Genomic DNA, 27,428 nt, shown 5'->3' on the forward strand with positions numbered 1-27,428 from the left:
ATTATTTATTTGAAGGAATTAACGAAACCAATCCAACCCCTACTTTAGTTTAAGATAGATCTCAACCTACCATTAAACTTAGTAACACGATTTATTCATTGAATTTACACATTGTTCTAACTATTGTTTTAATTTTGTAAAAATCAAACCTCTATCTCACTATGGTGATTGAACTTCTTGGTGCTCTTGTTTTGACAAACAATCTCAAACATTCTAATCAATCCCAATCCGAACCTGTTTAATCCCGATCGATTTATGACTTGTTCGAATCCAACTTATTAATTCGTTTTGCCATCCCTAATTGTGCACATGATAACTTTTGAATTTGAGTCAATACACAACTTCTTTTATGTTAATTTATTTATATATCGACAACAAATGTTTAACTTACTTATTATTTTGCAAGGGGAAAAAATGATTTGAAATCTTAAGCTTGAATTTGCTAGTCATGTGACTTGGCCAACATATTAAAAAGATACAATTGTGCACAAGGTTGGTTGATTAAAAATACATTTTTAATGGGCTAGTAGATGAATGTATCTTATGAGAATCCAATGGTTGAATCCATTATTGTCTTTTTTATTTTCTTTGAATGGGCAGAAATGGGTTGCCACTTGCAATGCATATAACCTAATCTTTAATCATATTATTTAAATGAGTGGGTTTCAATTCATTTATATTTGTGATTCATATTTTTGACACATCAAGTTTTTGTCCAATTCATTGTGAAAATAAATAAATAAATAAATAAATAAATGTAACATTTTAATTTTTGTACATATTTTTGATCGGAAAAAAGGAGTAAAAGCTAAAAATCATGCAATAGTAAATTTTTTTAATTAAATAATTACTATAATATAAACTACAGTCTTTTGATAATTAATAATATAATATTGTTTTGAGGTGTGGATTTTAGACTTGCATGGTGTTTTAAAATTCAAAGTAGCTGACTAGGAATATCTTAGTAGGCCCTTGCCCGGCAAATTCTAAGAGACTCCTCCCAGATGCATCAGACAGGGAAAATGATAATTGGGGAAAGTTCCCACTCATTCAAAATTTTTTATAACAATTAGCTTGTAAAAATAGTTTTATTTTTATTTTTATTTTTAAATGTTACGAAAATTCCATCTTATTCTTTAATTATCTAAAATTGTACAGAATCTAAATTTATTTATTTTATATTTTTTCTATTTTCAATTTCTTACACTATGTTTGGAAATATGAAATTAAAGTTTTAAAATTTAAATTTTTGTAAATTTAGGCAAAATATTGTATTAAGTTTGTTCCAAATTCACAAAAATCTAAATCAATGTCCCAAAATTTGTATTCCCAACTACTACTTTATAAAATTTTAAAAAAGTGGAAAAATAACTTATTTAGATAAGATATTGTATTATTATTGTTATTATTGCTCAAGACAAATTGACAAGTAGCCTTTCCCAATGCTTAATTAAATAATATTGATTTCAGTTTGTATGTCACATATGTTATTTATTTATTGTTTTGTTTATACATTTTTATGGACATCTAATTTGTTAATTTTAAGGAGCCAAAAGGAGTATGAGATGAGAAATATGTTGCTTTCTGTAGTCTAAAAATCTTTAATTGACCCAAAAATATATATATATATATATATATATATATTGAATTCATATATGGTTTAATGTGCTTTTAAATTATTCATTTTAGAATATACATTTCTTGTACTACGTGTTAGACCTAATGATAAGAAACGAGATGATGAGCAAATACTCAAAGTGTGTTTAGATTAAAAATTTTGTTTGGAAAAAGAAAGGAAAAGAAAATAAGGAAGAAAATTATTTTTCATTATATTTTTCTTTTTTATTATGTACTATCAAAAATAAGAATTTATTTTACTGTACTAAAGATTAAGAAAAACTAAAAATGAATGATTGTGCTAGATCAAAATTTTATTCATCTTTCTTGAGTGGAGCCTAAATGATTGACTTTGTAAATTCTTTTATGTTATTTTTGTATAATTAAAGGCAATACCCTCAAAAAATTAAACCACTCTCATCATTTTTCGTTTTTATTATTATTATTATTTGATTTTCAAATAATCTTGACTACCCTCCCTTATTTTTTTTGATAAATACTTTCCTTATTTTGTATATTATCTTTTGTATATGTAATGTTTATTTAATTGTCTTTTAACATTATATCATACGATTTTATATCACCAGTTCATCTTAATATTCTTATTTCAATATATTTTGTTTGTTAATTAATTAACATTGAGATCAATATAGCATAACTAGTTTTATAATCTCTCTTAAAAATGCGTTTTTTAATTTTAAAGATTTTTAATAGTAGAAAAATATTTCATATACATTTTATTTTCTTCAACAGCTTCTTTTATTCTCTAGGCCCATGATAGGCCCATTGATTGCAGCAGTTTTATTCCATTTATCCTTCCTCTACTCATCTTAAAATTTTTAGATTCTAAAATATTCTTTATTTTAATTTTAATTATGCAAGTTATTTGATTTTATTGATAAAGACATTATGATCAATTCAACTCTAAATTGACATTTTCTAATGCTACTTCTATTAACATCATGCCTTCAATAATAAAATCCATCATTAATGCACATTGAATAGTGTATATCACAAAAAATTGTTTCAAAAGATCAGTATGGTACTCTTTTATGTCTTTTTGTTCAATGAAATTATTTTAAGTAATAAATCTCTAATAAAGCCTATATATAATCCAATAAAGCTCATTTTTTTTTAAATGATTTCATTGACAAGAAATTTTAATGGGATTCATCTTTTAAAAAGACCTAATTTGTTCATGTTTGACTACACTTTTCAATTAGTTCCTATAAATCAAACATTATTTTAATTAAATATGATCAAGTGAATATGATTTCAGACTAGCAATTACCATTCATAATCTTTTATAACATCAGTAATGATAAAAATAACAACCCTTAAATCTCCCATATGAATCCCATTTTCATCAAGAGTATTTATTTTTTATTAAATTAAAAATTATTAAAATTTTATTCATTATTTAATTTAAAGTTATTATAAACTTATCCCTATCCATTCTCAAATAATAGCTAAGTCACTTTTTTTCATAGATGCTCTACTAGATTTATATTTTAAATACTCAAATCTTCTTAGCAGCTAACCTAAATCATTGTGTGTGTGTGTCTATATATATATATATAATTTTATTTTTAATATTAAACTACTTTACATTTAAACAATTTTTTTACATATTATATATTATTTTTTAATTACCCAATATTATGAACCATAAAATCCATACATGATATTCTATCCAACATTATTTTATAATATATATTATTTCTCAATTACCCAACATTATGATATTCTATGCAACCCCCCTCAATCGTAACACTTTTCTGCCATAAAATTAATGCACATCAAAATTATCAAACATGCATCAACAATGTTATGACAATATTTTCAAGCTCCCCATTTAGAGCCCCCATTTATTATTTGCTTAAATGAATTTTGGCAAGAGTCTCGAGTCATTAAAAAAAAAGAAAAGAAAAGAAAAAGTTGTGAAAGTGTGCTATTTATCTCGTGTCCCATGCTAAGAAGTATTACTCCTCTTTTCATTCCAAATTCAAGAAAGTTCCAAATTGGGACCATCCAATTGGATTGATGCCAAAAATCCTATAATCCACGAAAGCGAAAGCCTTTATCAACTGATTTCGTTGACTCTATACCATCGAGAATAAATAAAACGACTGTGATTAATAGAAAAAAAAGAAGTACTACATTACTTCAATGCCCTTTCTAAACCCATTGTTTCCACCCGTAGAAACTTATTCATTGATATAAATCCAATAATTAAATCTCAACTACTCTTTCACAAAATGAAACATAAACATATACCGAAATCAACACTTTTCTTCAACCATGGCCAGCAGTTCCTGTCATAAATAATGATAAATCTAATAAAAGATAGATGTAGAACGTAAGAAAATCAGCTAAACACCAGAGTCCAGGCGTACAAAATACTAGAGAGTTAACAAGACCATAAAGTGCCCAGGGGCAGTGGAATAGAGTTTGAACTCGCAAAACAACAAAGCTACACATATCACGAATATAATTAATCCCCTTTCTTATTAGCTGGTTGGGATGCGTTAGCAACAGCAGACCGCTTGTCTTCTGACATTTTGGCATGGATCTCATCTCTCTCCCTGAAATACCTCTCAAAGGCCCTCGGAAGGAACCGAGGGATCAAAAAGCAAAACAGATTAATCGAAAAGTACACGAGATTGGCCGCTGCAAGAACCCTCCCAAACCAAAGCCAAGCAGCGTCCTGCGGACAAAATAAATAAGGTCACATCATGCTCACACACAAAATAAGTTCAATTTTATAATCAATGCACCTACAGCTTTGGTCACCTTGAATATTGCATTTGCAGGTAGAGATTTGTTAAGCCAGACGTCATGCATCCAATCAATGATCACGAAGATTCTCCGGATCGTATAAAGCATCGGCACGAGGGCCCTAACGGGTGGTGAGAAGAACACCCGCCCACTAATTATGTTCTCTGATAGGATCTGAAATGAAAGCAAGAACAAGTGGGGGGTAGCTGACCGAACGGCATGCTCGTCGCCCCGAGCAAACCCCCCTAGCACGTATGCCAGTGGCAAGAACAGCCCCACTGTGGTTCCCACGACGACGTAGAATTGAAAGAACCTGCTTCCGTGGAAGAGCTCCTGCGACCCTGAGGTGGTGCTACTGCTTACAGGGAAGGCAAAGCGTGACAGTGCTAGAAGATAAAAAGAGGCGAAGGCTGGGAATACGAGATCGAAAAGGGGAACTAGACCACTAACAGAGAAGACCATAATGAAAGCCACCAATTGCAGTTCTATAACACGCAGGGACCCCATTATGCCCCCAACTGCCGGCTGTTGCTGCTGCTGGCGGAGGTTGGGGGGCTTCTGCTGTGGTTTTGTGGATGGGGTGTTGGTTGGCCCGGGCTCAGTTCGAGGAGCCACCGCGAGGGATATGCCCGACATATTTTCTTTTTTCCTTGATTCTTGGTCGCCCTCTATTTAACTGAACTGGCTAGTGTATAAGATAAAAGTTTCTGAAATAGGCAGAAAAAAAAAATGAGGAAGATCATTATGATAATTCTCTACATAATTCATTTAATAGATTCCACCAAATTGAAGCTGAAAAACCTGCAAAAGAATTTACCATGTTATTCTATGCTAAGGCATAGAAAAAAGTTTGCAAACATAGGAATTATATGAAGAACTATGGCAGAACACACCCAAAGTAGGATCTCATCATGGACTGCCTGCATTACAACAATAACAGAACAAAGATATGCGTGCCATATTGAAAAACTAAGGTGGCAACAAGTAAATGCTCCAACATTACTGGGTAGCTTGTCAAATTTTATATGTCATTAAGGTACATGCCATATCTCAAAATCTAAGATAGTTAGTAGGCACCTTGTTTACTGAATTATGTATAATAAGTTTGTTCGCAACCTTGGTGCATTTTAATACTGGACAATAAATGGCGTGCATTGCATTGTGCAAGTCTTAAATTTAAGAGTTCGTTCTAGAGAAATGAAATGTATCTTGGATGGTTTAGATCATGCAAATGTGCATTATCAAAGATTACTTTTCCTTCTAGATTCATTAGGGTTAATATAATTGTGAATGCATGGAAGTCTTACGATTCTATAAATAAGAGCCATCTGTGTTCATTCTTGATACAATCATTATTCATAAGCAAACATAAAACGCATGAAGAGGGTTTTATCCTCAGGGGAAAGTTGTTTTCTCATTGGAGCATTGGGGTCTTGGCCCTTCTATTGACTATTATAACTAATAGTTTGAGCCAAATATGATTCAAGGGAGCTATTGTATCCTAAAAGGGACCAACTTAGTCCAACATGATTTATAGGCTTTGGCACACTGGGCTTTGGATTTGTACTGCGCGTCATTAGGAAAGAAAAAATATGGAAACATAATGTCTAAGGCACTTTATACTAATTCAAAATTTGAGAAACTAACAAAAAAAATTTATTTAATACCTAAAAATTATGAATTGGTAACTGCTCTTCATTACTTTAGCTTCTAGCCTAGAGGCTAGTGCTCTCCATATTCCAACAACAACAATAACAATAATCATATAGTTACTAAATCAAGCTCCCACCAAAGTGTGTGGGAGTACATTTTGCTTGGGATTCGGGATTATTAGTAAGTAGGGTTAGGTATGTTTTGCTCAATTGAACTATTCCCCTCAAACCACTAGCTTAACTAAAGTTTCTAGGTTCCTCAAAAATTCAAACCAAAATCACTCTGTTTCACAAGGTTAATCAAAATTTAATTAACCGGTTTTTACATTTATGTTCTACCGTGAACAACACCCAAGCTGTTGGATCCAATTTAAAAATTTAAAACCACTACAAATTAACATTGTTATTTTCCATTATAATCAACATATAAATTTTGAAATTCAACACATTAAAACTTGAGCATCAATTGGAAGTGTTAAATTCATTAAATTTAAATTAGCATCCCAAGTAAGTTCAAAAGCATCCACCCATGAATTGAACGGATCCATAAAATCCAAGTTCTAGCTCTAAAAAGAAATATCATAAAACCAACCAACCCAAATTTTAAATTGTCATTGAAATATATATATATAATTTAAATTATTAAATATTATATATATTATTTAAATTATTAAATATTATATAATATATTATATATTTTATAAAATATTAGTTCGCTTAACCATGATCATTGAATAAGCCAATTCATAATTGAATCATTAACCCAAAAAACTAGAAGCTATGAACTCAATCAAACTGGAAAAAAATGATTAACCAATCTTTCGTTTTGATTTGGTTCGATTCAATTTTTCTATACCACCCCTGATATTAGACAATTTAGTTGGAGCCGGTATCTATTCATCTCAAATAACTTCATATTCCTCATAACTCCGGAGAGAACGGGAATTGACAAATTCCCAGTTGGGAGGTGAGATTAATCACATTCCCTTATCCTCAAAATAATTTACAAATCGTTCAGAAAAAAAAAATGCTGGAATACTTTATGCTGGCACCAAACAAGATACCAAATATGTTTGTGCATCTTCAATGCCTGAGGAGACATCCCATAGGTTGAAACTTGGGACCTCTCTGTCACTTTCAGATATAAAATGAGAAATGAACCATCCAATTAACCCAAAAAGGGAGGAAAAAAAAAATCTTCAATGCCTCGAAACCAAAAGTTATGGTTTAAATATCCACCTTTTATAAAGAACCTCATTAAGGGGAAAAAAAAAATTGGAAAGTATAAAATCTGGAAAAACAGCCATAATTACAAATGCAGAAGATTGCTGAAATCTGAACTCTTGAGTATTCACTAAATCTGGAAAACATTAAATACTGCGTTTGGGATTGTAAAGTGGAGCTGTGAATTTCGCAACTTTGACTCACCAACGTGACCGTACACACGATATTAAACCAAAACAGGTAAAAATCATCGCCATTCACACAATTTTAAATTGACAAGATCAATTTTAAATGCAAAACAAATCATTTCAACAGAAAATATGAATAAAACAAGTTCATCGCGCAATCAGAGGGAAAAACGCAAACAAGTAAAATCGCATACCAAGAAATTAATTAATCTGCAATAATCAACCCGCCGGACCCAGAAATCAACGGAGAATGAAGCAGTTCAATCCTAGGGTTTCGAGATTAGATTAGCAGAAATGAACAATAATGGATCTTACGCAATCAGCGAGCGAGCAGAAATGATTCAAAAGCACTGGAGATTTCCGCGCGAACGGTAAGACGGTGGCGCGAGAGTGACGGGGCGGTCGCGCTCTCCCACTCCACCTGAGATACCGCCAGCCTGCACTTCGGCTTCGCTTCCACGTGTCTTGTCTAAAACTGACACGTATACTTATCTTCACGTGGAATGCAAAGCATTGGGCGCGTGTCTTATTTCCTTGAACCTTCGAATTTGAAAATAGCTCGTGCATAGCACGTGTTAACCCAAATAGCTTGGTATTTTTTTTTTAATAAAAATAAATAAATAGTTTGGTTACATGAATATCAGAATGTGCCTATCTCATTTTTTTTTTGGTTGCGTCGGATGTCCTGGCGCCCTCGACTCATTCAACTATATGATATATAATCATCGGTGACGTCACGAGATACTCAAATTAATCCCTCATCTACGTTGTCTGATCCCTATCTCATTTTTATTGGATATTCAAATGTGTATGTGTAAGTGTGCATATTTTGAAATTTGTTTCAACATCTAATGTGAAATTATTTTAATCTTCTAATATATATTTTAACATAATTTATGAAGAAATTACAAAATAAAATTATATGGCATTGTTTTTATTTTATTCTTATTATATATTTTGGTAGACAATGAAAAATATTATGAGCAAATAAATATAATTGAAAATGGCTTATAATATGTGCAACACTTTATGTTATTTTCATTTTACAAATTTCTATTTTTAAGATAAAATATATTAAAAAAAATAGTTTATGCATTATCCTAAGTTTAATCCTTTATTTTTAACTTCTATTTTGAATTAAAAATAATTATTTAGTTTTTGATAGGTGAAATACAATCAGAACTAAAATAACAAGCATGATTCTATTCACTTCTTCCTTTTTGTTCCATAATGATAGGGATTTAATAAAAAAAGTAAAATATTTCAATTAATATTCTTTCATTGTCACTTCAATGTAACACTCTTTATCTTACTTTTAACTGTTTAGCTAAAAAAAATTTAATTTCCTTTAATGCGATAAATTTTTAATAAAAATTCTTAGCTAATTCTAGCCAATTAACAAATAAAAAATTTTAATTTTCAAAAATATAAAAATTTGTGTATTAATTATTAAAAACCAAAATGTGGCTTGCATGGAAAACAAAACAATAAAAAAAATGTGAAGTATTGGAACAATAATGGCCTACACTAAATATTAAGCATGTAATACATATTATAACTACACAAACACACACACATACACACAATACATATTACAAAGAATGATTTGGTCAAATAAAACATTAAAATTAAAGATCTTTTGTTGCGATGTTACAAAGGGTAGAACGGATTCTGAAATGGAAAATAGACTATACATTATTGTGTAGTGTAAAGTTAATGAGTCTCTAATAAACTAAAAAGAGAAAATTAATTCTAACATCGAATGATTTGTTAGTTTTTAAAAAGTATGATATAAATAAAGAGTTGATTTTTTTTTTCTTTTTATTCAAGATTCTTAAGCGTACATGTTACATATTGAAAGCAAAAGACCCTCTCCGTCATGAGTCTTTTCTTACTTGGAGTATTATTCAAAAAATAATACTTACCTTATGTTTGGATAAGTATTAAATTTGGAACTAAATTATAATATAAAATTGTATTAAATTTTATCCAAATACACCCAAATCTAAATCCAAATACTGAAATTCATGCTTCCAAACACAACATTATATTTTAATGTTAAGTGTAGATGTTTTAACTCTAAGGTAGTATTTGAGAGTATGAATTTTGAATCTTGGATTTAGATTTGAGTTTGAGTAAATTTGAACATATTTTAATATAATTTTACGGTACATTTTATCCAAATCCAATACAAACTGAAATCAAAAGACTCCCCTGTTGACTTTTTGAGTTTGATCCCTATTTTGATACTGACAAAGTATGTGTATCTTATGTGTGTGTTTAGTATGTGAATAAATTTTCATTTCAGCATGAACATAAGATACCGAAATATGGAAGTTAGAAAGGACTTAAAGCTCACATCATATTTATAGGGACCTGAGTCCGAAAAAGAAAATAAAATAAATAAAAGAAAAGAGAAATAAGGAAAAAGAAAAGGAAAAGAGGAAATTGGTTTGGCAAGACCCCAAGCCATCGACGGTTTCACTGAGTTCAGGAAAAACCGTCGACAGCTACAAACAACCAAGAGCATTGAACTGTCAAATCGTCGATGGTTTCAGAAACCCCAAGAAAATCGTCGACGACTTTCCTCTAGGCTGGCATTACTTAAGGGCTAAGCAAGATTTTATTTTCATAACTAAACATTTCCCTCTCTCTCTAAATTAGGTTTTTGAGACTCTCTCTCTCTCACGTGGCTCTCTCTCTCTCTAAGATCACCCGGAGTCTGTCATCGGTCCCCGATCATTTCTCCCTCTTCTCTCGGTTTGTCGGCTCACTTTCGGAGGCAAGTTTGAAAGCTAGGGTTTCCCGTTTTCCGAACGTATGTAATCAACTTATTTTCAGGAACAGTTAAGGGGATTAAGTTATGTCAAGTCTTTTATCGAAATTGAACCAATTAAACTATTCGTAGGTATGTATTTTCATGGTATCAATGGTTATTTCAAAATCCAACCATTCAAAAATGAACTTTATAAATATGGGTATATCATACTATATTTTGAATGAGATGAACGGTAGAAAGCTTGGTTTTATGGTCATATCCGTGTTTTGGGAAAGATTCAAAGGCTGAGGGGTGATCATCTTCATATTCTTATGGAAAAATATATATGTATATGTGTATATAAGCATGTTTTGAATAACTAGAACGTGGAGGTGATCATATCCTGGTTTTCATCTTATGAACTAAATATACTATGAGGTATTTCCTAGTTACGTATCTGATTATATTTTAATACTAAAATCGTGTGACATGAGAATAATCCATTTAGTTTTGTTTCATAATTGAATTCGAGTATTTTATGGTATTGTACTGTGGAAATATGATTTATACTGTTTGACGGAAATACTGGAACTGTTTGTGGCAAATATTGGAGATGTGATATGACGACTGTATGCCGAATTTTGATATGATGGCAGGTTTTATATGAAATGACAACAGTGAGATTTATAATATAGTTTTTATTACTTAAATTGCATGACATGATTTAAGAACCCTAAGGACCGATTGTATTGAGAGCACGATACCATTGCTAGTGAGTTGTTTGGCCAAGTGCAACCACACTGTAGTGGAAGTGTAGGTGGTCTCCGCCGATTGGCCTACGAAATGTCGTGGTACCTTCCCTGGGTCCAGACCAGGAAGTGGTAAGGTAATTGGACCTGCAATTGAGCTTGCAGACGTACTTGCAGAGGGTTATTTTAACTTTGTTTAGGTTGATCACCCAGGCTAAATCCAGCCTACGGGCCGCACAACCCGTGTAGTAATCTGAAAAAAATAATAATAAATAAATAAATAAATAAATATTAATTATTGATTAATTAATTAAACATTATTAAGGAAACTAATTAATTGAGAAATATGAGGGTTTTGTGTGTGTGCTTAAATATATATAAGGATAAATTATTATTATTATTATTATTATAATATAAGTATAAAATAATGGTTAAAGGAAAAGAAAAAAAAAGGAATAAAGAAACTTAATGGTTAAGCTTCCTGAAGCTTCTGGGTGAGTTGGTAGAAAGAGAAGAATAAAAAGAAAAACTCTTACGCTGCTAATAGAATAGAAAGGAAATAAAGGAAAAAAGAAAACTCCCACGCTCACTCATGTCTCTCCTCACGCCACCTCCTTCTCTTTTTACGATTTCGCGGTGGATTCTCGCCCAATTGAAAATTTGAAAATACCACTGGATTCCATTCTTCGTCACCGACATTTCTATTAAAGTGGATTTGTCGTAGGAGTGACATAGGCATATCTCCTGGGGTAAGGCAAATTCTCACTTTTACCTCAATTTTTCTTAAATTTTAAGCCAAATTGACGATCTGACACCATCACGAGAATCTAAGGATGATTCTCTATAAGTCTAGTGGAGCGGATTTCTCGTGGGATTGTTGTAGGCATAGCCCCAAAACTAAGATAAAGGGGTTATTTAGAAGTTAATTATTACTTAATTATTGTAAATTAGGAAATATTAAAATAGTATTTTATTATGGTTGATTTGATTGAATCAGGGTTCGGGTGAGCGTCGGGAGTATAATTTTGAGAACTCTACAAGCGTGGTTCAGGAAATTAGGTAAGGGGGAATAAAATTATATCAGTATTTTATTAAGATAAATCGGTTATTTATGAGCATATGAAACCTAGTATTTACCTATATGATTTTTAGAACAGCCCGAGTACTAAAAAATGATGGTTTTGTTTAAGGTTATATTTGGGATAATTGTGTATGACATTAAATCCGTGTGACATGAGAACAATTTTTCCTAATAAATTGAATATGAATTTCTGTGTATTTGGGTTTGCATTTGGGGATGTTTGGAATGATTATGACAAGATGAATGAATTGTTATGTTTGACTCCTGTGTGGAAACGTATTGATCTGTTGGATTACTGTGTGAGAATGTATTGATCTATTGGATTACTGTGTGGGAATGTATTGATTTGTTGGATTCCTATGTGAAAATGCATTGATGCATCTGTGTGAATTAACTGGTGTGGTTATTTGTATGCATCTCAATATAACGTTGGCATGAGGAGGTTGTTATATTGTTTAGATATAAATCATGATATGGCGTTGGCAGGTCAAGGAGTTCGTCATATTGTCGTTTATATGGGGTAGGACATTGGTAGGTCGGGGAGATTGTTTTACTGATGCACTACGGGTAGGTCATCGGGATTGGATACTGATGAATAGTGATGCCTGTGTGGGTCACGTGTTGTGGAAGCCGGAGTGGTGCCTATGTGGGCCACGTTATATCTTGTGTGGATGATGACACCTATGTGGGTCATGTTATGTATCATGTGTGGATGATGGCGCCTATGTGGGCTATGTTATGTATCATGTGTGGATGGCGGTGCCTATGTAGACCATGTTATGTACCCTGTGTGGATAGTAATACATGTGTGGGCCACGTGTAGGTAAGAAATACGTAAGTGCCTGTGTGGGTCACGTGTTGTGGAAGCTGGAGTGGTGCCTATGTGGGCCACGTTATATCTTGTGTGGATGATGACACCTATGTGGGTCATGTTATGTATCATGTGTGGATGATGGCGCCTATGTGGGCTATGTTATGTATCATGTGTGGATGGCGGTGCCTATGTAGACCATGTTATGTACCCTGTGTGGATAGTAATACATGTGTGGGCCACGTGTAGGTAAGAAATACGTAAGTGCCTGTGTGGGCCACGTACTGATATGTACGCAGTTGCTCTATGTGGGCCATGTATTGAGGACATTGGAAGGCGAAGTATGAAATGCATGATTCTTATGTGGATGTGTTGTGTGCATGTGAATTTAATTATAGCATAATAATAATGGAATAGCATATTGTGAATGCATGTGTGTGCATGAGGCGAGGTAAACATCTCGATCCTCAGAAACCTTCGTCTTTAAAAGAAATATATAAAGATGTGTATACTGGCGACGAGGTAATTCTGCACCTGAGGGCTTACTAAGTAAAGTAAGTGCTTTGGTAGGTATCTTTTAGGTACCAGAGCAGAGGAAAGGTACTTTTTGTTTAAAAATTATTTTTGAGAGTAGATTTAGTGTAACGTCCCAACCTGGGTTGGCCAAGGAGCACTGCGTCTCTCCTCCTCTATCTGGATTAGACAACAGGGAGCGGGCCTTATCGGACTAATGACTGGCTCCACAGATCAACACGTGTCCTTTTCAGTGTGTTTTTTCATCACTCACACACTTCCTGAGAAAACTTCCCAGAAGGTCACCCATCCCAAGATTACTCCAAGTCAAGTACGCTTAATCGTGGAGTTCTTATGGGAAGGCTCCCGAAAAGAAAAATGCACCTTATTTATATGGGTAGTAATATCTAATTCTTTTAAGCCTTTCTTCAACGGGGTATCACAATCTCCCCCTCTTACACAACGCAACGTCCTCATTGCGAACCCACATTTCCAAACCCAAGTGATGTGAATCTCGTCACACTTCTGGTTGGGGAATTGCTCTAATACCATTGGTAACACCCTAACCTGGGTATGCTAGGGAGCACTGCTTTTCTCCTCCTCCACTTGGACTAGACAACAGGGAGGCGGGCCTTATCAGACTAATGATTGACCCCACAAACCAACACATATTCTTTTCAGTGTATTTTTTCCTCACTCACACTTCCAAAGAAAACTTTCAGAAGGTCACCCATCTCAAGATTACTCTAAGTCAAGCACGCTTAACTGTAGAGTTCTTATAGGAAGGCTTCCGAAAATAAAGATGCACCTTGTTATATGGGTAGTAACATCTAATCTTTTTAAACTTTTCTTCCATGGGGTATCACACTAAACAAAATCGGCGCTCCCTAGGACGTTACACTAGGTCGAATAAACCTCTTATCTAACAATTCCTGCAACTGTTTCTTCAATTCTTTCAACTCTGCCGGTGTCATTCTGTATGGCGCCTTCAAAATCAGCGTTGTACCCAGAACTAGATCAATAACAAACTTTACCTCATGATCAAGGGGTAGTCCTAGCATATCCTCAAAAAATACATCAGGAAAATCCCTCACCACTAGGATATCCTCTACCCTCGGCTCCCTTTCTGATACTGCCTTCACATAGGCCAAGAATCCCTGACAGCCTTCTAGTAGCAATCTTCTCGCCTAAATGACGGATGGTAACTAAGGTGGGGTGCGCACATATGATTTGACAAATTTGAACTCTTGTCCCATTAGAGGTCTGAACACTACCTCTCTCTTATGGCAGTCAATGCTACCATAATGGGCAGGCAGTCAGTTCATTCCCAAGATTACCTCAAATCCATGCATATCTAAAACCACCAGATCAGCTGACAAAAACCTTTCTTAAATACCCACTAGATAGTCTCTGAGTACCTTTCTACATATCCCTATAGCTCCAGTCAGCGTAACAATAGATAAACTAATATCTAACTGCTGAGGTTCAAACCCACACAATTTAACATATTCCCGGGCGATAAAAGAATGAGTTGCCCTTGAATCAAACAAGACAGTAGCTTTAAATGACAATATTGAAACAGTACCTGTCACCACATCTCCTGCCGCCTCAGCATCTCGCAGCGTCAGTACATAAACTCGCGTCGAATATTCCTCTGTTGTCCGCCTCAAGGTGTCTGATGGTAGACCTAGGTTGGGGCGTTACATTTAGAGTTCTACCCATATTATTTTCTTTGATAAATATATTGTGGAAAACTTTTCGTAGCCTTTGAATCTTTGCACTTCTATTGCAAGATTCAAATGCTCAAATAGTACTCGTTGCACAAATATTTTCGAGCTTAACTCCTAGCCTCTTCAAACATTTTCATTGCAAGATTTTTATTGGAGAACATACTCATCACATTCAGATATTTGAAAACGCTTATTGCATATTTCATTTTTTAAGTCAAAGATTATATGAATTTTTGTGTGCAAAAATTATTTTTAAGAAAAACACTCTTACTCTACTAAGCACATTTCATATCATAAGAGAGTGCATGTATTTGAACTTTTAATGTGTACATCAATGCTTGTATTTAGAAGCGTATAAATATATACAAAAACTATTTTTATTGTATTGGTTGGGTTTAGCCCAGAATTGAACTGGGAAGTCTCAGCCCTGTAAGTGAGACCGGTTTGGTTCAGCTCAGTAAATTAAACTGGGGGGTCTCCGCCCCGTAAGGGAGACCAGTTGGGCTTAGCCTGATAATTGAAATGGGGTTTACCTTGCCCTGTAAGGAAATGTTGTATTAGCTTCTGCTCTGTCTGTTTAAGTGAGCAGAGATAGTGTAATCCTTGGGGGTTATGCCCAAGGCAGGGATGTAGGTTGGTTTGACCAAACCTCAATAACAAATATTGTGTGCTCTCTCTCCCTATCTCATTTAAATTACAATATTTTATTTCCATATGTGTATGCTTGCTTATTTACTGTTATAATTATTCGCATGTATGCATTTAATTTAAATGAGATATGCTGCACACGTGTATGACTGCACTGATAGCCTAATCATTTTACATACATGCTTTTAATATTGAATAAGATATGAATTGTGGTGAATCGGCAAATATTTAAATTAGCAAAAAAGTTTAAAAACCCAATTCACCCCCCTCTTGGGAATACACCAATTCCAACATCCCCAAATATAGGTTAAATGTTTTTATCAAACTTATATTTTTTGCTCGATGCTTTGCTTCTTTTGTTGTTTGGACAAATTGCTTGGTAAAAAATGAGCTAATTTGTTAGTTTTTGTCTTTCCTTATATTTCCCTCATTATCTCAATTTATTTTTTCTCGCCTTTCTTAAAATAACAATAATTTCTAATTTCAGTATCATAAATTATTTTTTTCATAAATTTAGATCATTGAATGATTCAATTTTATAATATGACAGATATTTTTGTCTTACTAGTTTAATAACATTTTTAGTTTTTTTAAAGAAAATAGAATACCAATAGAAAGATGTAAGATATCTAAAATGAAACACATGAATCAGACTACCACGTTTAACTAAAATCCTTCATTATTGTCGAGTCATCTTTTGACCTTAGAATTAAAAAAAAAAAAATTAAGAACGTAATAGAATTAGTATCATATTTTTAGAAAATTTGAGGATTCTACAAAACAAATAACTTTTATAGATACCTTTTTACATGAAAAAGACAATAAAATTGTTCTTAAAAGTTGCCTTGGAAAAATTATTTGAGAAATTTCTTTTTCGTTTGAAAAATATTTTAAGAAATTTATCTAGTAATATCAAATGTTTTTGTCAAAAAGTTAGACCGACTTTACTTTGCATTTAATCTAGAAAACTTGGGTTAGGAAATCAATATTTCGGAGATATTAAACTGAATATTGTTCCAAAACTCCTTCTTCTCATATTCTTTTCCATTAACGATAACATTATAAATGCGAAGATAGAAAATCTAATGTTAATTTTATTTTTTTCCTTTTAATCAAAATATCTATCTTTTTACCTTTAAACTTTAAAGATCAAAGAAATTAAAACAAATATTCTTACATTAGTTGAATATAGATTTTTAGTATTACATTCCATGTAGAGAAATACCACCTTAAAAGATAGATATTTAAAATAATTATGCTCAAATATCAGTTGTATATGTGGATTGTTAGTATTACATTCCATGTGGAGAGAGGTCTATAAGTTACCCACACAATATAAATCTTTCCCCACCTCATAAGCACTTCAATACTATATATTCCCACCATATATCCCCTCCATCCCTTCATCACTATAACTTGGAAGCATAAAATAGCATTACATTTCTTGTTGATTAGCATGATGGGGGCCAAGGTTGTCCATCATCATTTTTTTTGCTGCATTGGTATATTGAATTGGGGAGGGAAAATGATAATCCAATTGCTTAGCTAGTGGGGCTACACTTAATACAAGCTTTTGTTTAATTTATATTTTATGTTCCATTTTGTAATTATTCTAAAATTTGTGATTTTGATCAGAATACAGATAAACAAAACGGTGAACAAGTGCCAGCTCTAGATCATCCACAAGATCAACGAGAGACAAAAGGAGAAGGTGGGGATCAAGAAAAAAAATCCGAAGAGGTTAAAAAGAATGCACCTAACTCAAAAGCGGAGGCTGTTCTTTTGGGAACTTATATACATTGCGAAGGTTGTGAAGTTGATGTCAAAAAAAGCTTGAAGTTCTTTGAGGGTAATGTCGTGCCTTTTTTTATATTTAGCTCTTGCTTGCAGTCTTTTCACATAAATTTGAACTTTTTTTTAATAACATATATGTCTTGTATGTAGCTTATCCTTGTTTATTCTAATTAATTAGGTGTTGAAGAAATTGAGGTTGATAAGAAAAACCATAAGGTGACAGTCAAGGGGAAAAATTTGGATCCATGGAAAGTCTTGGAGAGGCTTGAAAAGAAAACCCAAAAACACGTGGAGTTGATTTCTCCAAAAGTACCGAGAGACGCCAAGAAGAAAGTTGAAGTAAAAGGAAATACTGAAGCCACAAACAAAAAAGAGGTTCATAAATCAACTTTACATTTATCTTAATCTATTTAGATTTTAGACAATAATCTCTTCTTTGATTTTCAATATGTAGCCTCAAGTAATAATTGCAATTCTCAAGGTCTACATACATTGCGAAAGTTGTGCTCATGAAGTCAAGAAATGTGCACAAAAGATGAAAGGTAAAGTCATATTTTAATTCTTTCAAAGCACTTAATTGCACTTAACTTGCATTGTTTTTCAATTATTTTTGTATTAAAATAATGAAATGTACTGTAGGAGTTTTGAGTGTAGAAGTGGATCCAAAGAAGTCTCTAATGACAGTGAAAGGCACGTTTGATCCACCAAAGCTTGTCCATTTTATTCATAAGCGAGGGGGGAAACATGTGGAAATTATAAAGCAAGAGAAAGTTGATGGCAAGGATAAGGATAAAGGGGATGGCAAGGACAACGATAAAGGGGATGGCAAGAGTGGGGAGAAGAAGAATGAAGAGGGGGAGAATAAAAAAGGTAGGGGAGAACCATTATTCTATTACTACCCTCCTCAAATTGTCATGGAAAAAACTTATCCTCCTTTATTCTTTAATGATGAGGATGTAAATTCATGTTCAATTACGTGAAAAATATGTCCAAGATATGTCTTTCTGATATAGTTTAACCCAGGAACTTAGATCCTCTCTGGATCAATAATATTTTATGGCATTTCATCCTTCCCTTTGTATCAATTTTCTTTCTCTTTAGTCTTGTCTACCCCTTTTATGATTTTAAAAAAAATAATGCATTGTCAAATTGCAAAGAAAGTGAATATTTCATTGAATGATTTATTTAATGATCATTAATTTTGTCAATGTTAAATTAATGATTATGAATGATCAAATAAGAAAACTTACAAATGAAAATTAATACTCATTTAATGAAAAATTATAAGAAAAATAGAAATTATACAAATAAATTTTGAGTACATGCTGAATTTTTCACAAATTCATTAAAGAAAGCTTTCTATCGTCCCCCCTCCTTTTTTCCCCCTATTTGGTTAATGGTAATGTTGTGATGTTGTGAATAAAGGGTCATGTTCTTCGAATCAAAATAGGATCTATAAATAGAACCTCTTTTGATTATTCAAATACACCAACTAATTACGAAATCAAACGAACAACCTCTACTTACATCCTACATCGTTTGAGAACTAGATTTCTTTTTTCTTTTTTTCTTTTTGGATTACGCACCAGGTTTCCACGTGTCCATTTTACGGTCTACGTGAGTAATCCCACGCCCCTTGAAGCCAACCTCACAACTCCAAAGGGAGATAAATTTTAGGAATCCAGGGGCGGAAACGAACTTGGGAAGATTTGAACACCTGACCTTATGAGAGGCACTCTCGCAGCTCGCACTACCACTTGAACCACACCCTAAGGGTGAGAACTAGATTTCTTAATTGTATATATGTATGTATGTATGTATGTATGTTTGCATAAAAGTATATAAAGTAATTACTAGTTAATTTGCAAAATTACAATTGTTTTCAAATGAAATAAATTAGTTAACTTGTAATTGTTAGTAAATGGTCTTAAAGCAGAGTATTAAGGTTAGGGAATTAGGTTTTTTTTGTTTTTATGTAATTCTTTTTAAGAAAATACAATTAAATAATGTGCAAAAAAAAAACTAGGGTTATTTGGGAGAATAAATTTTGGATTCAAAGTTGTATTGATTTAGATGAAAATTTAACATAATTTTACACTATATTTTGTCAAAATATGCACAAATTCAAATTTAAAGTTTGACTCAATGCTTCCAAACATGAGGTAAAATACAACTTTCAAAAACACCGATATTTACTATCTCATGTGACGCATTATGTAAATATTAGTCATGTAAAAAATTTTACAACTTACCTAGTATATTATTTTGAATAATTAAATATCCGTTTCATATGCATAGAAAACGTTAGAGATATAAATTTAGAATATTTTAATTTTGATGAAAATTTTATTAGATATGATTCAACATCATATCATCGTCCCAATTAATTTATTTAAGTACTATCGGTATTGGCTTTAATGATCTCCTTTCCAATTTTTAATAAAGGATTTTGTTAAAAAAAATAATAACACTCTTTAATTTGTGAATTTGAATCTCACATATAGGAGGAAACCCCTTCATATAATAATAATAATAATAATAATAATAATAATAATAATAATAATGGGAAATCAAGGAAAGAAAGGCCAACCATAAAATTTTGATAGGACCCATAACTCTATCCTATGTCCCATGTGCTTAGGTGCTTGCAATGTGGCTAATAACTATGCCTAGACTTAAAAAATTCCTCCTCTAACAACCCTTTTATAAATGGCATGTTTCATTTTTTGTATCATAATTTTTTTTTATGAAATAATATTTCTAAAAAATTTATTTATTGAAATAGAATGGAGAATATTTTTATTTTCATGAATGTACATAAAATTTTCGTGTCAGTCTATTGTTCAATATGGTACTATAAGAATATGACCTTATACTATTAACATTTATGTAATATATATATATATATATATATATATATATGTATGAAGAATAATTATTTTTTCAGTCTAAAAAAAAAACTATTAAGGATGCACACTTGATTTAATACATGCCCTAAATTTTACAACAGTTGTAAATTTCAAAATTCAACACTTAAATAGTCAATCAATCAAAATAATTGAGAGAAATATAGTGTTTAAATATCAGCCATAGTATTATATTAAATTATTATAACAAAATAGGAATTTTATTTACTACTAATAAATATTATTTTCATTTTATTAATAATTATTATTTAAAATATGATACTAAAATTAGATAGTACTATGTTATAATAGGGGCATTGTTGTTTAATTCACTAAGGGTCCATTGGAACAAAGATTTATTTGGGAAAAAGGAAATGAAAGAAAAATGAGGAAACTCATTTTTCGTATATTTTCTTTTTCTATTAAGTATTATCAAAAACAAAAGTCTATTTTAATATGATTAAAATTAAGAAAAATTAAACATAATGATGTGTAAAATCAAAATTTGTTTATGGATTTGGTATTTTTTTTTTTCACTTTCCTTGATAACCAAAAATGAAAATATGGAACCTTGATATTTTCCTTTCATTTCTCCAATATATTTTTTTGAGTTCCAAACGGGGCCTAAAATATTGAAGATAATCTAGTCCAAAAAGTATAATTTTATGGGAATGAAATTTGCATGAAACATACCCATGGAGGACAAAAATGTCATAGTAATGTCTATAAAAATCCTTCCATTCTTACAAGTGTAAACTTTTTCTATCACTTAGATTTTCTTTACCAAATGAACATGAAAATGAAATGTCAAAGAGTATCACATTTTCGAGAATCTAAAAAAATACTACAAACCAAACACATCAATGAATCATACTCATTTTAGGTGAAATGTATTTTTTTTTTTAAATTAAATGAAAAAAAAATAGAATTCATATGAAAACATATATGCATGAAAATAAATTTAAGAAAACCAAGTTTTAAACATCTCAAAGGTTTATTTAGTTGGGATAAATAATTTTTATTTTTTTTAATTATAATTTTCTAAATAACTATAAGGATATCAAGCCTTTTTTCTAATTTTATTATCTTTATTGGAACTTAGAAAAAAAAAATTTATTTGCCTTCTAGATTTCCAAGACAAATTAGGGATTTTTTTTAAAAAAGAAGTGATTTTTTTTTTTTTAAAAAAGCCAAACTATTGTAAAAATGCAAAAAAATAAATAAATAGAAATGAGACAAATTTTACGTGATTCGGCTATGCTATGCTTACTCCATGGGCAGATGTGATAAAAAACTTCACTATCTTGAGAGAAATGACAAGATGATTTGGAACTGACCTTATACAAAATATCTCTCTTTCTTTCTATCTCTCCTCTTCTCTCATCCTTTCTATTCGTCTGCACACTTCAAGTTTTTTTGTGTGAATGTCAAAATGAGAGGGAGAGAGGTCCCTTTTATAGGACAATAAGGATAACACGTAATTTATGGTGGTGGAAAATGAAGGGATGACTGTCATTAATTTTTATACTTTTCATAATACTACTCCTTGAATGTCATTCATATATTAACTTATTCTATTAAGATCTTTAAAATGTCTCATTCCGATGAGATGAACTAATTTCTTGAATATTGTAGTAGGCAAAACTTTGGTGAACAAATCTGCTAGATTATCACTTGATCGGATCTGCAAAATATTTATATCACCATTCATTTGGAGTTCCCGTGTATAGAAGAATTTTGAATAGATATGCTTCATTATGTCACCATTTATGTATCCTCCTTTTAGTTGAACTATACAAACAACGTTATTGTGACGACCTACTTAATTTCCATACATAATTTTTTTTTCTTACATAATACAAATCAGTATAATAAATCCAGCAGATCATAATCTACCTAAACCCGTGGGTACTAGAGATATAACAGAAATACATACGGAAGCCTAAGCAATAGGAAACAAAAAATCATAATATCATAAACGTAAATTCATTCATTCCAATACAAGAGTTCTACATCCATTGTATTTATACATATACATCCCCAAAAGAGTCCTAGGGCCATTTCCCACAAAATCCAACTGACCCTACCAAAACTTACCCTTTATAAAGGGCATATCAACTGTACTATCTCAGCGGAGCTTTATCCGCTCTCCTATCAGGGGCTCCTGAAAAGTTCATATAATTTAGGGTGAGACACCTCTCAGTAAGGGAAATAAACTAATACTAGCGTGTGACAACATGAGCATTTCTGCGATATACATATAATCATATACATAAACATAACCAGTAAAACTGTATGTATCATTTCTGGGAAAAACATGTATAATCATAGCATACTTGAACATATAGGATTTTCATAGAATAATTCATCTCATATAAATATAATACAAAAACAACCATGGTAGGTTAGCTAGTTGTTGTCATGTAGTACCCCCACATGACCTGGTTGTGTGGTCCGAAGGCGGGACCTGACAATGGTTGGCCGACCACTGCCAAGTCAAATGTACAGTTTGTAAGTCTGATAGGTCTGCCAAACCTAGTCCGTACACCAGGGACCCTCACACTTCTTAAAACCACATTGACTATCCGTCCTTATGCTACTCCGTACAGCAGTGTTAACACAATATCGTAATGATCACGAATACATAGCATCGGTACCGTGCAAGCACTAGCCTAGACCAAACCAATCAGGTTTTGATAACATATAGCATATAATCAAACTGTGATACATGACTATTTCACACTAATAATTGCCAAGTTAATCATCACATCATTTTGCATATATATACATCATGAAAATCATCGGCTCGTACGCCGATATTTCATATTTAACATAGCTCGGCCCATACGCCGGTAAAATATATCCATAGCTCTGCTCATACACTGGAAAAATATATCCATAGCTCGGCTCATACACCGAAAAAATATATCCATAGGTCGGCCCGTACGCCAGCAAAACATATCCATAGCTCGGCCCGTATGCTGGCAAAACATATAAAACTTTCGGCCCGTATGCCGGTTTTTCATTATAAAAATCCGTATCATTAGCATATTCCCAGAAAACAGTAATTCATTATAAAATCTACTCATGCCACACAAAATGGGTATTTTGCATAATCAGAACATATTATCATTTTCAGCAGTATTTCCCAATATAATGCATATATATATATACACATACATATATTTTCCCGAAATCAAATACTATAAAATTATACTTATAATTTTCATAAAAACACTTAGCTTAGTTTATCCCCTTACCTGATTCCTAAGAAGCCCCTAAAATAAGCAGTCCCACACCCGCAGGGTTCCCCGTTTAGCACCCTGAAAAACGACATTTCCCAAAACTAAACTTCAGTATTTTTACGCGTACTGCGCTTTCTACAACTATCAAGAAGTCAAATATTGAGTAGAAAGCCTTACCTTGAATTTGGGATGGATTCCAAACTTGCCCCACCAACGATCTACTCCGGCAGATATGTAGAGAACTTCCCCAGGAGTGTCGTGGTGGCTTCGGATCGTCAAACCAATGAAAGATCGGCCCAAAATGTAACGACCCAAAGAATAATGATATTTAAATAATAAAGAGAGAGGAAAATGGAAACAGTAACAGAAGGAGGCCGCTAACTTCGTCGACGAATGCTTCGTGTTCGTTGACGACATTGCATTTTGGGGGTGATAATTCCAAGAAATTTCCCAGGCCTCATCGACGAATACAGGGGTTTCATCGACAAGGGTTCTTCAGGATCTCGTCGATGAGAAGATACTGAGAGAGGATTTTTTGGATGTCTGAAATTCATCGACGAGGGTGTAGGTTTGTCGACGAACTTTCTATAGGACTTGTCGACGAGGTGACGTGACTTGTCAACGAATCCCATAGTATAAATAGTGCTAAACTCGAATTTTACGCAGAAAATTTCAGCCGAGAAACCCTCTCTTCCTCCCCTACGGTTTCCTTTCCAATTTTCTTCGATTTCGGCCCCGTCAGTTATCGGATTGACGATCTAAGGCCACCACGACATTCCTGGCAGAGTTCTTTTCAAGTCTGCTAGGACGGATCGTCAATGGAATCAAGTTGAATTTTTCCCCAGAATCAGAGTAAGACCTTTTTGTTGAAATTTGGCTTTCCAGCAGTTGTAGGAAACGCTATAGACGTAGAAATAATGACGTTTTGTTTGGAGATATATGGTTTTCAAGGTGTTGAGTGGAGAATCCTATGGGTGTAGGACCCATCTCAGCAGGGGGGTTTTAGCAGAAAACAGGTAAGGAAAATATGCTATGTTAGGTAGTTCTACAATGATTTCTAGTATGAAATGTATAGTTTTACTAGGTTATTGTTCACAGTAGGATTTTATACAGGTTATTAATTATGAATATTATGTATTAAATTACTGTGTGGCTTGAAAATAAAATATAGTACAAAAGTATGTTTTACAGTATTTTCATGGTATGTTTTACAGAATATACGGTCAGTGGATATGTTTTATAGTAATTACAGAATACCATGATTATATAGTTTTCAGTACCATGACTTACAGATTACAGTTCAGTTTAGAAATACAATTGACATAGTTACAGATTATTTCAATGTCATGGTTAATACAATTATTTCAGAATCATGGTAAATCAGATAGTTGTATATAGAAATATATTATATAGTATCAGACCCTGTTGGACTATACAGTAGAGCACGGTACCGTAGCTACAGATATTCAGTTCAGAGTGCAAACACCTATTTAGATAATACGTGGTAGTAGGTCGATCATATAGTGCTCACGAGTGGACAGGCTCCCCATGAGATATGGGTTGAGGAGGGCGGATTAGACCGAGGGAGTATAGTGGTTTACCCTAGTCGACCAGCTAAGGTAGATCCCGCCTACAGGCCGCACAACCCTATCATGAGGGGTTAAATCATGACACGCAGTTATCCACATGGAAGTTTTTAGTTATTATTATGTATATACAGATTTATAGAGACAAAAAATATTCTTATCGTCGGGTTGTGTGTCTAGATTGTAGAACGAGATATCAAATTAGGATCAGGGAAGATGGTTAATCTAGAATTTGTATAGGGTAGATTTGTGTAGGAGATAAAGTTCTTAAGTGTGTTTTTTGTTTTCAGGATGGATCCAGGAAGCAGCAACACAAATGCTGGGGAGGATAGGCTAGGACCTTCCAGCATAGGTGGAGGAGATGCAGATGTTGTACTGTGTAGTGTCACTCAGCAGGTGATGGTTGAGATGGCCAGGAGCTCTCGGGAGCGTGGCTGTTCGATTGAGCAGTTTATGCAGATGAAGCCCCCATCCTTTGTTGGAGGAGATAACCCGATTGTAGCTAACAATTGGGTCTAGGATAGCAAAGAGACGTTGGTTGTGCTTCCTTGTTCAGATGAGCAGAAGGTGGTATTTGCAGCATATAAGTTGACAGGGGAGGTGAAGCGCTGGTGGAGATCAGCGCGATTGATAGAGGAGTAGAGGCCGGTTCTAATGCCAGTGATGTGGGACAGATTCAAGGAGCTATTCTTCGAGCGATATTTCCCTGCTATCATTCGAAGTATGAAGGCAGCAGAGTTTATGCATCTGGTACAAGGGCAGATGACTGTATCTCATTATGTAGCTTGGTTTATCGAGTTGTTGCATTTTGCTCCACATCTAGCACCTGATGAAGAGAAAAAGGTAAGGAAGTTTGAAGAAGGACTGAGGCAAAACTTGTTTGAGCAGGTGATTGGTTTTAAAGCTCAGACATTTACAAAGGTTGTAAATAGAGCTGGGATCATCGAGAGTGGTATTCAGAGAGGTTTAGCAACTCAGAGTTAGAGGAAGAGGCTGGCGCCTCAGGGTTTTCAGGCTGGCTCTAGTAGAGGTCCATGGAGAGGAGGTCATGATAGGGGAGATCAGAGGCAGATGACAAGACCTCGAGGGAATCAGGGTACACCAACTTTCCCGATATGTCAGACGTGTGGGAAACGTCATTTGGGAGAGTGCCGGGTTGGCAGAGGTATATGCTATCATTGTGGGAGACCCGGCCACATAGCACGTGACTGCTTAGGTCCGCCAGATCAGATTCCAACTCCCACGCCCTATCGGGGAGGATATCAGGCGCCTCGTGGAGGTCAGTAGAGGAATGTGGCCCCATCGAGGGTTTACGCGTTGACGCTGGGTGATGCCAAGGCTGCTAAGGATGTGGTGACAAGTACTTTTACTGTTTTATCGCATTCCGCTATTGTTTTATTTGATTCAGGTGCTACTCATTCCTTTGTCTCTGCATCGTATGTTAATTTATTTGGAAGTGAAACTCAGTTATTAGATAGAGAACTATCAGTAGCTACACCGTCTGGATCAGTGTTGAGGTGTAAAAGGGTACTCAGGGGCTATCCTATAGAAGTTCAAGGGAGAGTACTACCAACAGATCTAATTGTGTTCGAGATGTGTGGGTTTGATGTAATACTGGGTATGGATTGGTTGGTAGTTAATCATGCCAGTATTGCTTGTCATTAGAAAGAAGTGGTTTCAGACCCCATGGTGAGCAGGAATTTAGATTCGTTGGTTCACGGGTACGTGCTCCAACAGAGCTGGTGTTAGCCGTGCAGGAGAGCAGATTACTCATGGACGAAGGTCAACGGTTTATAGCATTTGTGAAAGAAGTATCTTAAAATAAATTGAAGATTGACAGCACCCCAGTGGTATGAGAATTTCCAGATATTTTTCTAGAGGAGTTACTTGGGTTGCCTCCTGTGCGCGAGGTGGATTTTCCTATAGATTTACCTCCAGAGACCGCGTTGATTTCTAAGGTTCCTTATCGCATGGCTCTAGCCGAATCAGGAGAATTAAAGGAGCGGTTGCAAGGCTTGCTGGACAAAGGGTTTATACAACCCAGTGTATCGTCGTGGGGAGCTCTGGTGTTGTTCGTAAAAAAGAAAGACGGGTCTATGAGGATGTGTATCGATTATAGAGAAATCAATAAGGTTACTATTAAGAATA

At 33.5% G+C, this 27,428-nt stretch overlaps 2 protein-coding genes across 3 annotated transcripts; one reads left to right on the plus strand and one right to left on the minus strand.

The window, feature by feature from the left end:
- Nucleotides 1-3,906: 3,906 nt before the first annotated feature.
- On the minus strand, nt 3,907-7,949 carry LOC131144784 (uncharacterized). 2 transcript variants are annotated; one of them, XM_058093640.1, is made up of 3 exons: nt 7,775-7,949; nt 4,411-5,102; nt 3,907-4,324 (listed from the first exon to the last, which is right to left on the minus strand). In XM_058093640.1, the coding sequence occupies exons 2-3, from the start codon at nt 5,029-5,031 to the stop codon at nt 4,112-4,114; spliced, it is 834 nt and encodes a 277-aa protein (XP_057949623.1). In that variant the 5' UTR covers nt 5,032-5,102; nt 7,775-7,949; the 3' UTR covers nt 3,907-4,111. The 2 variants fall into 2 exon arrangements, with proteins under 2 accessions (XP_057949623.1, XP_057949622.1); XM_058093639.1 differs by having other exon boundaries at nt 7,654-7,874.
- Nucleotides 7,950-17,208: 9,259 nt separating this feature from the next.
- Nucleotides 17,209-18,523, plus strand: LOC131144046 (heavy metal-associated isoprenylated plant protein 8-like). Its single transcript, XM_058092393.1, has 5 exons — nt 17,209-17,220; nt 17,385-17,598; nt 17,722-17,918; nt 17,998-18,085; nt 18,183-18,523. The coding sequence occupies exons 1-5, from the start codon at nt 17,209-17,211 to the stop codon at nt 18,521-18,523; spliced, it is 852 nt and encodes a 283-aa protein (XP_057948376.1).
- The last annotated feature ends 8,905 nt before the right edge of the window (nt 18,524-27,428 follow it).

This window comes from Malania oleifera, chromosome 12 (assembly GCF_029873635.1).
Source record: "Malania oleifera isolate guangnan ecotype guangnan chromosome 12, ASM2987363v1, whole genome shotgun sequence".
In the NCBI taxonomy this organism is placed as follows: domain Eukaryota; kingdom Viridiplantae; phylum Streptophyta; class Magnoliopsida; order Santalales; family Ximeniaceae; genus Malania; species Malania oleifera.

Excerpts from the sequence above, each read along its gene's own strand:
- LOC131144784 (XM_058093640.1), bottom strand. The coding sequence starts at position 5,031 with ATGTCGGGCATATCCCTCGCGGTGGCTCCTCGAACTGAGCCCGGGCCA. Across the intron at positions 4,325-4,410 it reads CTGCAAATGCAATATTCAAG|GACGCTGCTTGGCTTTGGTT; the intron begins GTGACCAAAGCT and ends TTTTGTCCGCAG.
- LOC131144046 (XM_058092393.1), top strand. Across the intron at positions 17,919-17,997 it reads AAGCCACAAACAAAAAAGAG|CCTCAAGTAATAATTGCAAT; the intron begins GTTCATAAATCA and ends TTCAATATGTAG. Across the intron at positions 18,086-18,182 it reads ATGTGCACAAAAGATGAAAG|GAGTTTTGAGTGTAGAAGTG; the intron begins GTAAAGTCATAT and ends AATGTACTGTAG.